The sequence below is a fragment of the Alexandromys fortis genome, unplaced genomic scaffold (genome assembly GCF_014885135.2).
Source record: "Alexandromys fortis isolate MF-2015 unplaced genomic scaffold, M_Fortis_MF-2015_v1.1 scaffold_175, whole genome shotgun sequence".
Classification (NCBI taxonomy): Eukaryota; Metazoa; Chordata; class Mammalia; order Rodentia; family Cricetidae; genus Alexandromys; species Alexandromys fortis.
The window spans coordinates 711,818-724,501 of record NW_026068065.1 but is presented as its reverse complement, the minus strand read 5'-3'; the positions used below and the strand labels follow the sequence as shown (position 1 = coordinate 724,501).

At 48.9% G+C, this 12,684-nt stretch overlaps 1 protein-coding gene across 3 annotated transcripts in view; it reads left to right on the top strand.

Moving 5' to 3' along the window:
- The window catches only part of Bend3 (BEN domain containing 3), a 34,718-nt gene extending 22,266 nt beyond the window's left edge, over positions 1 to 12,452 (top strand). For all 3 annotated transcript variants that reach the window (XM_050120527.1, XM_050120528.1, XM_050120529.1), the window contains exon 4: positions 7,869 to 12,452. In XM_050120527.1, coding sequence (XP_049976484.1) covers positions 7,869 to 10,112 — 2,244 coding nt within the window. In that variant the 3' untranslated portion in view covers positions 10,113 to 12,452. The remainder of the gene's footprint in view (positions 1 to 7,868) is intronic.
- Positions 12,453 to 12,684: the final 232 nt, after the last annotated feature.

Below are 12,684 nucleotides of genomic sequence, written 5' to 3'. Positions count from 1 at the left end.
TGCACATAGAGCAAACACACACACGCATGTATCATGGACTGTTGTCTGTTAGGTAGATAAGAGTAAATTTTTTTGTGTGTGAACATGCTCGGCAGCCTACGTTATTTTGGAGGTCAGAGGACAGCTCGCAGGAATTGGCCCTATCCTTCCATCATTCTGGTCACTGCATTGCCAGGCCAGCGCCCTGCGCCCTGCTTTGCTTTGGGCTATTTAACAGACCTGTGCTGCTCCTCTGTCCTATTGTCCTGTCGTGTGTCATTCCTCTCCCTTCCCTCAGGTCTCAAAGGCTCTGCTAAAACCTGTACAGGCAAATACACGGTGCTCCAGAACATTCCAACGTTGTTCTGTTTTTAATGTTCTGTTTTTAATTCCTCTGCCATGATCGTGAAGGAATTTCCCTCTGACATTTACTGAAGACCTAGAACTTTGAAGGTAAAATCCACAAAAATATAGGTGCCCTCTGACTGAGAATGTTGGAGTTAACTCTGAGGCCTTTCTCCCTGACTCATCACCACAGGCTCTGTTTTCTCCTCCTGGTCCTGTTTCCCCTGGAGATCTCTGCTCTTGACTCTCCTGGGTGGCTGTGATCTCTGTGTCCACGCTAGTTTCGGGGGGGGGTGGCTGTTGGTCTGTACCCTCTGCTGTTTGGATTCTAGGAAAGTTGTTTGGATTTAGTTTGTTCAAGCTGTTGACTTGTTAAAATGGGTCAGAGACTTCCAGGCTCTTTGCATGGAGAACCAGGATCCCAGAAGCACTCTGTTCCTTTTTACGACCAAATACTAAATAGTCCATTATGTGGCTGGAATCTCATTTGTGTATTCATTTATCAACTGATAGACATTTGACTTGTTCCCACTTTGTAACTGTCATAAGTAGTACTTAAAAAGACAATTTTTAAAAATCTCACCAGGCGGTGTTGGTGCATGCCATAATCCCAGCACTTGTGAGGCAGAAGCAAGAGAATCTTGGTGAGTTTGAAGCCAGCCTGGTACAGAACTAGCTCCCAGACAGCTAGAGAAAACCTGCTCAAAAAAACCAAAAGGAAAAAAAAAATCTGTATATAAGTCTAAGTAGAGGGTTTCTGTGTAGGAGGTCAGCAGGTAACTGGGTGTTGTGTTTGTCTTTGCCTTTCACCTGGGCTGAGATGAGCCCTCTTTGTGGCTCACCTCCATATATGGGCCGGCTGACCTGAGAGCTGTGTGTACTTCCCATCTTGTCTCAGGAGTCCGTGATGGCATTTTAGATGTCTGCTACTATGTTTAGCTCTTATGGGTTCTCTCTGGGGTTTCCGACTTAGGTCTTAGCACTGGTGCACTGAGCTGTCTACCCAGCCTAAGTGACACATTTTAAAAAATAATTCCACGGGAAAAAAATGACTTTTTTTTTTTTTACACCTTTAAACGTTTTTATAAAGGAATATTTAGAAATTCACCACATTTCACTCTAACCCCTGCCCTTGCTTCATACTGTGTGAACTGGGGAAGGGCTTCATGCATATCGGAAGTTCCCAGGGTAGTGCCAGACTGTGGTACCTGACGGCCGCTGGTGTGCCTTGAGGCTGGTAAAGTCCACAGTGGTTAGTGGAAGGGCTTGTCTGAAAAGCAGTTACCCATTTGTTCTCTGTCCCCAACAGTTCACAAAATGTTCCTCACTGCTCCAGAGCACATCAGACAGGCGTGGCTAAGACACAGCAGGAGTTGGGCAGGAGGAATGAGGACACAGTCTGACCGGCAGCGGCAGCGTTAGAATCTAAAGTTTGCAGCTGGCTTTCTTTTGTCTGTGCACATTTTTGGTGTTGGGGCTTGAACCCAAGGCTTCGTGATGCTAAGCAAGAGTTTGACAGCTGAGTTGTTCCCGGCCCCTGTTGTCCGTAGCCGTAGCCCAGACCTTCTTCAAACTCCTGAGGAAGTAGCTGAGGATGACCTTGAACTCCTGACCCTCCTGATTCCATTTTCCTTCAAGTGGTGGTGAATGGACCCACAGCTTGGTGCATACTATTGACTGAGCTATACTATACCTCATCGCTCTTACATCTTTTAGATAATCATTTCCTGTCCTTTTTCCTAATGGTAGGTGTTTTCTATTAGTGCTGTGAACAATGCTAGAGTGACCATCTTTGTACATAGGCCTAGTCACTGTGTGAGTTTATGTACAGACTAAAGTTCTTGGAGGTTTGGAGATTAGTTAGAAACCTAAGTCATACATAGTGCTAGGATGAAAGGTGTATGCTGCTACGCCCCCATTGTTAGTCGAGATGACCCTCAACTATTCTCCTATCTCTACGTCCCCCATGTCAGTATTCCAGGTGTATAGTCCTTGTCCCCCCCAGTCTCAAGGCAGGTTCTCATCCTGTAGCCTGGACCAGCCTGGAATTCCTACATCAGCAGTCACCAGGCCTGTGACAGCTGAGACAGCATTCAGTCCTCAGAGTCACAAGAATTAAATAACAAGCCCAGTGTGTTGTGCAGAGCTTCTTATTCCAGCGCTCAGCAGAGGACAGAGTTTGAGAGTAGTTTGGACTGTGCAATGAGTTCAAGACCAGCCTGAGCCGCAAAGCAAGCGCTTGTTTGGGTGTGGGGGCAAATTGTGGAAAGGTGCATGCAAGGAAGCCTGCAGACCAGAGTTTGCCCTGTTGAGCTCCCTTGGTGGGAGGGTCTCTGGCTTCCATGTGTATGCTGTGACTTGTGTGTGCAGCACACACAAAATGAACATAATAAAATTGTTTTAAAGGGAAGCTGGCATATAGTTCATTGGTAGAGTGCTTGTCCTAGTGTGTGTACAGTCCTGGGTCTGATAGAAATACAGTGAAAATAATAGAATAGTAGCGGTAACAGTGTTTTGGAAGGAAGAAATTAAAACTTTTGCAGGTGCCAGGATTGTTTACGTAGAACTTCGAAGATAAACATGAGAACACTACTGGGGAGAGATGGTCAGTGAGCAAGCAGTTCCCAGTCCCCAAGTGCTGACTCACGGTTGTCCGTCACTCCAGCTCCAAGGGCTCCACACCCTCTGTGGTCAGGGAGAAAACCAGGCAAGCACACAGTGCTCATACATTCATGCAGGCAAAGTACTCATACCCAAAGATAAAAAGTATGTAAAAAAAAAAATCAAATCCCCTCCCCCCCTTTTTTGTTTTTGTTTTTTTCAAGATAGGGTTTCTCTGCAGCTCTTGCCATCCTGGAACTTGCACTGTAGACCAAGTTGACCTTGAACTCACAGAGATCCGCCTTGTTCTGAGTGCTGGGATTAAAGGTGTGTGCCACCAATGCTTGACTTGATTATTTAAATTTAAAGATGTGTAAGTCAGGTGGTGGTGGTGGTGGTGGTGGTGGTGGTGGTGGTGGTGTACACCTTTAATCCCCAGCAGAAGCCGGTGGATGTCTGTAAGTTCGAGGCCAGCCTGGTCTACAAGAGCTAGTTCTAGGACTACTAGGGCTATTACACAGAGAAACCCTGTCTTGAAAAAAGTATATACATATATATGTTTTGTATATATGGATCTTTAGCCTGAATGTATATTCATCATGTGCATGCTTGATGCCTATGGAGGTCAGAAGAGGGTGTCGGATCCCCTGGAAATGGAGTTATGAACTGTTGCAAGCTTCCATGTGGGTGCTGGGAATTGAATCCAGGTACCCTGGAAGAGCAGCCGTGTTAATCACCCAAGCCATGTCTCTAGCCCCCCCCCCCATTCCTTGTTTTATGACTGACAGTTAGTATGGAACTTAGAAGAAAAACAGCTTTCTTAGAAAAGTCTGACAAGGACCAGGAAGACTCACTCTGCTTCTCCCTGAAGCAGGCTTGGCACATGTGGCTAGAATTTCTATCTGCAGTTTTATTGTTTATTTATTTAGTCTCTCTGTCTCTGTTTCTCTGTTTCTTTTTCTTTTTCTCTCTCTCTCTCTGTGCCGTGGTGTGTGTGGGTCAAAGGACAGTTTATAGGAATTTGTCCTTTCCTTCCACCATGTGGGTCCCAGGGACTGAACTTGAGTGGTCAGGCTTAGTGGCAGTCCTGCTGAGCCACCTTGTCATCTGGGGATCACCTTTGTTCACAGAACTGGAGGTGATGGTCAAGAGCTGTACCGGTTAACTCTTCTCCTGGGGCTTTTGTCGTGTGACTGTTCCACTGTTGCTGAGCAGTGGTGGTGCACACCTTTAATCCTAGCACTCAGAACAGAGGCAGGTGGATCTCTGTGAGTTCGAGGTCAGCCTGATCTATCTACAGAGTGAGTTCCACGACAGCCAGGGCTACGCGGAGAAACCGAAACCGTGTCTCAAAAAACCAAGACATAAGAAATCTACTGTGGTTGGTTTTAATCAGATAGCAGAAATGCCATCTTACTCATTTATGCTACACTTGGTGTCTTCTAGGTGTGTAACTGTTGAAAAAGCTGGGGTTCCTAAGGTGTCTCAGAGGAACCGATGACGGGTTCCCCATTTAAAAACAGGCTGAGAGCTTGGTGCTACCAAGACTGCTCTGTCAGAAACTGTGCACTTAACTGGGAGCTGATGGAGTAAGGGCTGGAGGGCTGTGTGTGGGGTGCAGACTGCTTCCAGGTTCTGTGGCAGCACCAGGAAGGCCATAAGGGAGAGGCTGTGTGTGACTCTTTCCTAGTGTGCCCAGGGTAAGCATCGCCGTCACTGCCATTATTCCAGAATAGTGGTACTAGCGCCCTGGTGCCACATCACGTGGCCCACACTTGATTTCACAGTGATTTTCCACTCTTGCTTCCCATAGACATGCTGCTTGCTTGGTCTTCCGTTGCTGACTCCCGGGATTCTGTTTAGCCACTCATTTTTCACTGAACTGAATTCAGTGACTTGTGTGGACTCTGGGGTCTGAGGGTGATTACTAGTCCTTAGAGCACTAGTGGCCATACCCCTGGAATCTTCCCCAGGATGTCTGCTGCCCCTCACCTGCATGGTGGTGCCTCAGTCCCATTCTCCAGCTGAGATCTTCAGGTCTTCCCTGTGAGTCTGCAGGTGCTCGTGACTGGAACGTCCATCATGATTTAGGCTAGATGCCAGCATCAGAGCCAGAGCTGTGCCACAGAGTCCCATATGGTTGGAAGATACACCTTGGAGGACTGGGAACTGTCAGCCAGACACCCTGTGCCAAGTAGCACAGATTTAAAGATTTCTTGATATTCCTAGACAGCTGAGCAGAGATTTTATCAGCAGCAGTAAACGCAGCCAGCACATCGTTGCCTTGGCAGTGTTTGTGGAATTAATTGAGCGCTGAGTTGACAGGACACCATTGTAGAGATATCTAAGAACCTTCCCTTTGGTGCTTGCGTTTTATGTTGAATTGTTATCCAGGGTTTCTGAGTGAAGCACATTGCCCTCTACTGGGACTCTTCATTTTTTTATCAGGCAGTTTAGTAAAAAGTGTTTCCATTGATCTGAGAGTTTCTAGCATGCTCGGTGGGAATGGCAATGTTTGTGTTAACAGCTGGGTTGAGAATCCTGGAGGGGGTTTCCAGTCAGGTGTTCACTCACGTCCTGCTTGCACACATTTAATCCCAGCGCTTGGGAGGCAGAGTCCAGTAGATCTCTCATGGCCAACAATTGTACTTGTGTGTCTAGGTCAATAAATGTGAAATACAAAAGCTTTTGCTTTCTTTGTTGCCTGGGTTAGTCTAGATCCGCTGGGCTCACGTGATCTTCATACTTTAGCCTCTTGAGTAGATTGGAATACAGACAGGCACCGCACAGGCCGAGTCGCCCAGCTCACTTTGGAAGAGAACACACAGATAGGAAGGAACAGGCTGCTTCCTGCCGCGCTGCCAAACTTTCCAGCCTCAAGTGAAGGCCTCTGGCCTCCAGAACCAGTAGGCTGCAGCATCTCACTCCAGGGTTCAGAAGTTGCCAGTTCTCCATTTCTCCAGAATGCAGGCGGTTGGGTGTTTTCTTCTCTCATCTATTTTTTTTTTTATTGTATTTTGGGGTTTTTGTTGTTGTTGTTGTTTTGGTTTTGTATTTTCGAGACAGGGTTTCTCTGTAGCTTTGGAGCTTGTAGACCAGGCTGGCCTTGAATTCACAGAGATCTGCTTGCCTCTGCCTCCTGAGTGCTGGGATTAAAGGCGTGTGCCACCACTGCCTGACTTCATCTATTTTTTAAAAAGAAACTAATTTGCGATTCTAAATAAAATGGCATGCTACATTTGCATATTCTCATTTTTTAAAAAGGAGCTGTCCCTGCTTCTAGCTGTGTCAAATTTGATTAGTGAATAAAATTTTTCCTTAAAATAAGTAACCTAAACTGGGTGTGGTAGCCCCCCACTCCCACCCCCCACCTGTAGTCTCAGCATTATGGGAAGTCAGGTCGTAAGGATTAAAGGCCCTGTGTTTGGTTCTTACTATAATATGAAACAAAATCTTGTCTTAAAAAACGGGGGTGGGACTGGGGCCCAGTGGTTAAGAGCACATGCTGCTTTTCCAGAGGACCCAGGTTCAATCCTCAGCACTTACACCAGGCAGCTTAGAACTGTATGTAGCTGCAGCAGTTCCCTAAGCTCTGACAGCGTAACAAAAGGCCACACCATTCCTTCTGCGCCTGAGAATGGTCTTGTTTAGTGTGACCCTGCTGCAGTAAACACTTGACCCTGTGCTTGCTGTGCATTATCCCATTGCTCCCAAAATGATCCTGCAGCAGACACAGAAGCTAAGGCATGGACGGTCACACAGGGAGGCCCGTGCACTTACACCTCTGTCCTCAGGGTTTCATAAAGTCAGTGGGTTTTGTTTTGCCACCCCCAGCTCCCAGGGGTCCTTTTCTTAGGCAGAGATGGGACAGTGTGATTATTAGGGGACTCTCCTCTATTCCAGCCGCTTTGCTCAGTGGTGGGATAGATCAGAAATGGCTGTGACTTTCAGTGCGACAAGATAGGAGAGGAGTCACCAGGAAGGAGTGGGGCAGAAGAGTGGGTGGGACCACCCACAATCTCTCCCTTCCTCCAAGCAAGAGAGCCCTCTGCTCTCGAGAAGTGAGACATGTTTTAGAACAGCTAGAACAGGCAGAAGCCACTGACCCTGTGTTAGTTTCTACAGAGCCACCTTCATGGAATCAGAATATCATCAAAGATCTCTTTGTCTCCATGATTCTAGCAGAGGACGAGAGGGAGACCCCATCTTTAAAACCAAAACAAAAAAACACCACCCCAAAAAATATGGAAAGAAAGGATCCCAGGTGGAGGGTGCAGTGTTGCTCACAGTAGAGCAACCACTTAGCATGTGCAAGCATCCCTGGCTTCAGTGCTGGCAGCACCAGAATCTCTTTATGTCCAGGTGTGTGAGTCGGGCTTTGTTTTGTCTTTAAAGGGGGTCCAGGAAGAACTTCACTAATCAGTATGTGGAAAGCACAGGAGGCTCAGTTAGTATTGCCGGGTCTGCTTGCTGCCTGGGTAAACCTTACCCCCCCCCCTTTTGTTTGTTTTTCGAGAGGGTTTTTCTGTAGCTTTGGAACCTGACCTGGAACTAGCTCTTGTAGACCAGGCTGGCCTTGAACTCAGAGAGACCTGCCTCTCTCTGCCTCTGCCTCCGCCTCCTGAGTGCTGGGATAAAAGGCGTGCACCACCACTGCTCTTCGATCCTAGAAGTTTTTACCCAGTCTTACCAGCTTGGCCTCTGTTAGCCGGATGAGCAGAAGTATTCTACAACAGTAGGAGCCTTCCCGGGTCTAGCAAGGAGTAGGGAGATGGAACAGGTTGGCCCTCAGATGCTACTGTATCTTTGGTGTATTCCTGGATGGACAGATTGGTTTGGACAAGAAGCATTGACCTTGGGTCCTTTGTGCTGTCCCAGCCCAGTCTCTAATGCTTTGTATCAGAACATACACCTAACTCTGCAAAATGGTTTCTGTTTCTTAGGCACTCCTGGCAGGCATGCGCAATCGTGAGAACAGCTCGCCCTGCCAGGGAAATGGAGAGCCAGCAAGCAGGGGCAGGAGTGGGAGCTGTGTTTGGCCTGCGGAAGACGAGCCTTCCAGTGAGGCCACAACTCCTTCCTACAAGAGGCCTCTGTATGGCATCTCCCACAAGATCACGGAGAAGAAGAACCCTCCCTCCGGAGACCTGCTCAGCCCCTATGAGCTCTTTGAGAAGGCGAACTCCAGTACCAGCCCCTCTCCTCTGCGCCTGCTGAATGAATCTCAGAAACGGGAATGTGGTGCTGGGGTGGCCACTGATGGGGACCCCAATATCTACTTCCTGATTCAAAAGATGTTCTACATGCTCAACACACTCACATCTAACATGTCCCAGCTTCACAGCAAGGTAGACCTGCTCTCCCTCGAGGTGAGCCGCATCAAGAAGCAGGTGAGCCCTTCTGAGCTGGTGGCTAAGTTCCAGCCTCCCCCTGAATACCAGCTCACTAGTGCTGAGCTGAAGCAGATAGCGGAGCAGAGCCTGTCCTGTGGTGACCTAGCGTGTCGCCTGCTGGTGCAGCTCTTCCCGGAGCTCTTTGGAGAGGTGGATTTCTCCCGCGGCTGCAGTGCCTGTGGCTTTGCCGCCAAGCGGAAGCTCGAGTCACTGCACCTCCAGCTCATCCGCAACTACGTGGAGGTCTACTACCCCTCTGTGAAGGACACAGCTGTGTGGCAGGCTGAGTGCTTGCCACAGCTGAATGACTTCTTCAGCCGCTTCTGGGCCCAGCGAGAAATGGAGGACAGCCAGCCAGGCAGCCAGGTCACCAACTTCTTTGAAGCAGACCAAGTGGACGCCGGCCACTTTCTAGACAACAAGGACCAAGAAGAAGCTCTGTCTCTGGACCGCAGCAGCACCATCGCCTCGGACCATGTGGTGGACACACAGGACCTCACCGAGTTCCTAGATGAAGCCTCCTCCCCAGGTGAGTTTGCCGTGTTCCTCCTGCACCGGCTCTTCCCGGAGCTGTTTGACCATCGGAAGCTGGGTGAACAGTACAGCTGCTATGGCGACGGTGGCAAGCAAGAGCTGGATCCTCAGAGGCTGCAGATCATCCGCAACTACACGGAAATCTACTTCCCGGACATGCAGGAGGAGGAGGCCTGGCTGCAGCAGTGTGCCCAGCGCATCAATGATGAGCTGGAGGGCCTGGGGCTGGAGGGGGGCAGCGAGGGGGAGAACCCACGGGACGACTGCTATGACTCCTCCAGCCTGCCAGATGACATCTCAGTGGTCAAGGTGGAGGACAACTTCGAGGGCGAGCGGCCTGGCCGGCGCTCCAAGAAGATCTGGCTGGTGCCCATTGATTTTGACAAGTTGGAGATCCCACAGCCAGACTTCGAGATGCCAGGCTCAGATTGCCTACTGAGTAAGGAGCAGCTGCGTAGCATCTATGAGAGCAGCCTGTCCATTGGCAACTTTGCCTCCCGCCTGCTAGTGCACCTGTTCCCGGAGCTCTTCACCCACGAGAACCTGCGCAAGCAGTACAACTGCAGCGGCTCCCTGGGCAAGAAGCAGCTGGACCCAGCCCGCATCAGGCTGATCCGCCACTACGTGCAGCTGCTCTACCCTCGGGCCAAGAACGACCGCGTGTGGACTCTGGAGTTTGTGGGCAAGCTGGATGAGCGCTGTCGACGCAGGGACACGGAGCAGAGGCGCTCTTACCAGCAGCAGCGCAAGGTCCATGTACCTGGCCCTGAGTGCCGGGACCTAGCAAGTTATGCAATCAACCCCGAGAGGTTCCGAGAGGAGTTTGAGGGGCCCCCGCTGCCTCCTGAAAGGAGCAGCAAAGACTTTTGCAAAATCCCCTTGGACGAGTTGGTGGTCCCCTCGCCCGACTTTCCGGTGCCTTCTCCCTACCTGCTGTCGGACAAGGAGGTTCGTGAGATCGTGCAGCAGAGCCTGTCGGTGGGCAACTTCGCTGCCCGACTCCTGGTCAGGCTCTTCCCTGAACTCTTCACAGCTGAGAACCTTCGACTGCAGTACAACCACTCCGGGGCTTGCAATAAGAAGCAGCTGGACCCCACGCGCCTGAGACTCATCCGCCATTACGTGGAAGCTGTCTACCCGGTGGAGAAGATGGAGGAGGTGTGGCATTATGAATGTATACCCAGCATTGATGAGCGGTGTCGCCGCCCCAACAGGAAAAAGTGCGACATCCTCAAGAAAGCCAAGAAAGTGGAGAAGTGACAAGTCTGGGGCTGCCCAGGGACTTGGGTCACCACGGACTGAGCAATGGGTGCCCTTGGGACTGAGCGTTGCTCCAGAGCTCGTGTACGACGGTATCCACAGACAGGCACCTTATGTCAGTGGGGAGTGGTTTCCTACATTTGCACACACCGCCTACCCAGCCACAAGAAAGAAGCCTTGAATTTGGTCTCTTGTATTCATGACTTTGTTCCGTGTTCCCTGCTGGCGCAGCTGGAGTTGGGGAGTGGCCAAGCTGTGAAATGAGAGAATCGATAAGGTAGAGTCCCTTTTCAGGGCTGGGGCACCCTCCCTAACCCTCACAATCCAAAATACAAATTTAGGCTAGCTGTGGTGACCCACACCTAGGCAGAGGCCATTGTGAGTTCAAGGCCAGTCTACTAATGAATTCCAGACCAGCCCAGGGCTACATAATGAGACCCTGTCTCAAAAACACCAAAATACAAATTCAGCAAGCTTGTTTCTCTCCCCGTTTTACATCCCCCCCCTTTTTTTTTGAATTAAAATGAAACCCTTTTAAAGAAAATCATGGCTCTTTGGGAGCCATTTTACTTAGGAAAAGAAATCTTAAAAAAATATTTGAGATGAGATACTGTACGATTACTTAAATTGCTGGGATTTTTAAAGATGATTTTAGACTTATGGTTTTTTTTTGTTTGTTTTTGTTTTAGAAATGCCGTATTCTGGCATTATGTGTAACTAGCTTCAGGTGGCACGGTGACTGGTTTTACTAATCCTGTGTTTGACATCTGGTTTCAGAGAGTCCCGAGGCCCCTCGGATTCAGCAGATGGGATGGAATATAAGTAGTGGGTAGCCCCTTGATCCTGTATGTGAGTTTCCCTGCTGCTGTGGCCCCCAGAAAGGTTACCTGTGGCCCGGCCTGTCTGCCACTGCCGTGTGGTGCTCACTGTGTAGACAGAACACTGGAAGATGATGTGAATGTAGATAGACTGGAGGCATAGTTCACGTCTTCACGTGAGCTGTGTCCTTCCACAGCCCCATTCCCTCTCCGCACACAGGTGCTGGATTAGAGGGACAGACACATTGGAAGGAACACAATGTGTTAGGGACATTTTTGTGTGATTTATGGGTGGGCTTCTTTTGGGTTCACCAAGAACTGTTTACTTTCCATGTATTTGTACAGAGTCCCTATCCCCAGACCTCAGTGTTAGCTCCTCCCGTGAGCAGCATGGCCTTGGACCTCTATGAGCCTAGGCTCTTGCAGGTGTTGGAGGGACCCAAACCATCTTAAGTGGAGCACCCATGCCCCTTCCCAGCCCCACTCAGACCTTTCCCCTCAAACCTTCTAGGAAGTTCTGCCGTCCTCTCCTGGCCCACCCCTAACGAGGAGGTGCACGTGTCTTCCACCCTTCTACACTGGGGCCAGATGCCTAAGAAGGGCAGGAGACGGTGCTCCCCAAACTGAATCCATCTTACCATTGACCTCGAGAATTAATTCAGTTGCCTGGGTAGTCATAAGACCCTTGTGGGACATTACAAATGTGATAACTTAATGACTTACTATTTTGCTACCTTAATATGCAGAAATATTAGGAATAATCTATGAATTTTCTCATACAGATAAGAACTTTAGTTCTAGTAGACAATATGATATAATTTTGCATGTACCCAATGGGCATTTAAAAAAAAACATAATTTTGAATACTATAAAGCTTCTATTCACTGTCATTTTCAGATTATTTATGCTGTAACTGTAAACCTAAATTATTGTTGTTGAGAAGTGCACAGGGAGCTCATGGCTCTCTGTCACATGACCACACCTGCAAGCATTTCTCCTTACTAGAACACAAACAAATCAACCTTCTTTGTGCCCAGAAAGAAGGTATGGGAGCAGCCAGAAGACTCCCTTTTCCCCTCACTCGGGCCTCTCTCTAATGCCTTAGTCTCACACACACACATGCATGCGTGCATGCACACACCTACCCCAAAGATGGCTGTGGTGTTCTCTCATGCTTCCGCTAGCTTGAGAGAATTCCGCGGGATTTGTTCTGGTCTTGAGGGTGTGACCGAGAGGATTCCAAGCCATGTGAAAGTTGTCCTGAGCTCTAGAGTGGGGTGTGGCCCTGCGACGTCAGAAGCACAATCTGTTAGCAAGTTTTTAGAAGTCCTGTTTCCTCGCAGCAGAGAAACGGCAAGTTCTAGCAATTCAGCGTGACTTTGTGTAACCCAGAGCGTGTTGACTCTGGGAAACTGTATTTTGGTTTCCTTAACACTTTAACTATGTAGGGCTTCACAACCCGTCCCCCCCCCCCCCAAATCTCATTGTCCCTTTCAGTGAAAAGAGGCAGACACTCTGGGAGCATTTTTATAGGTATGGCATATATGGTCTCCTCACGTACCCATCCATACAGGTGGATCCAGTGGGCATTTTTTTTTTGTCATGAAGCAATATAAATATTAAATACTTATTTTTTCAGAATTTAATGGGTTTCATGAAATCTGTTGGCAACTGCTTTCCTTGTTTCCCATCTTCCCCATCTAACTCTTCGTTTGTGTTTTGGATTCTTTCTGCCTTGTATACAGAGGACTAAA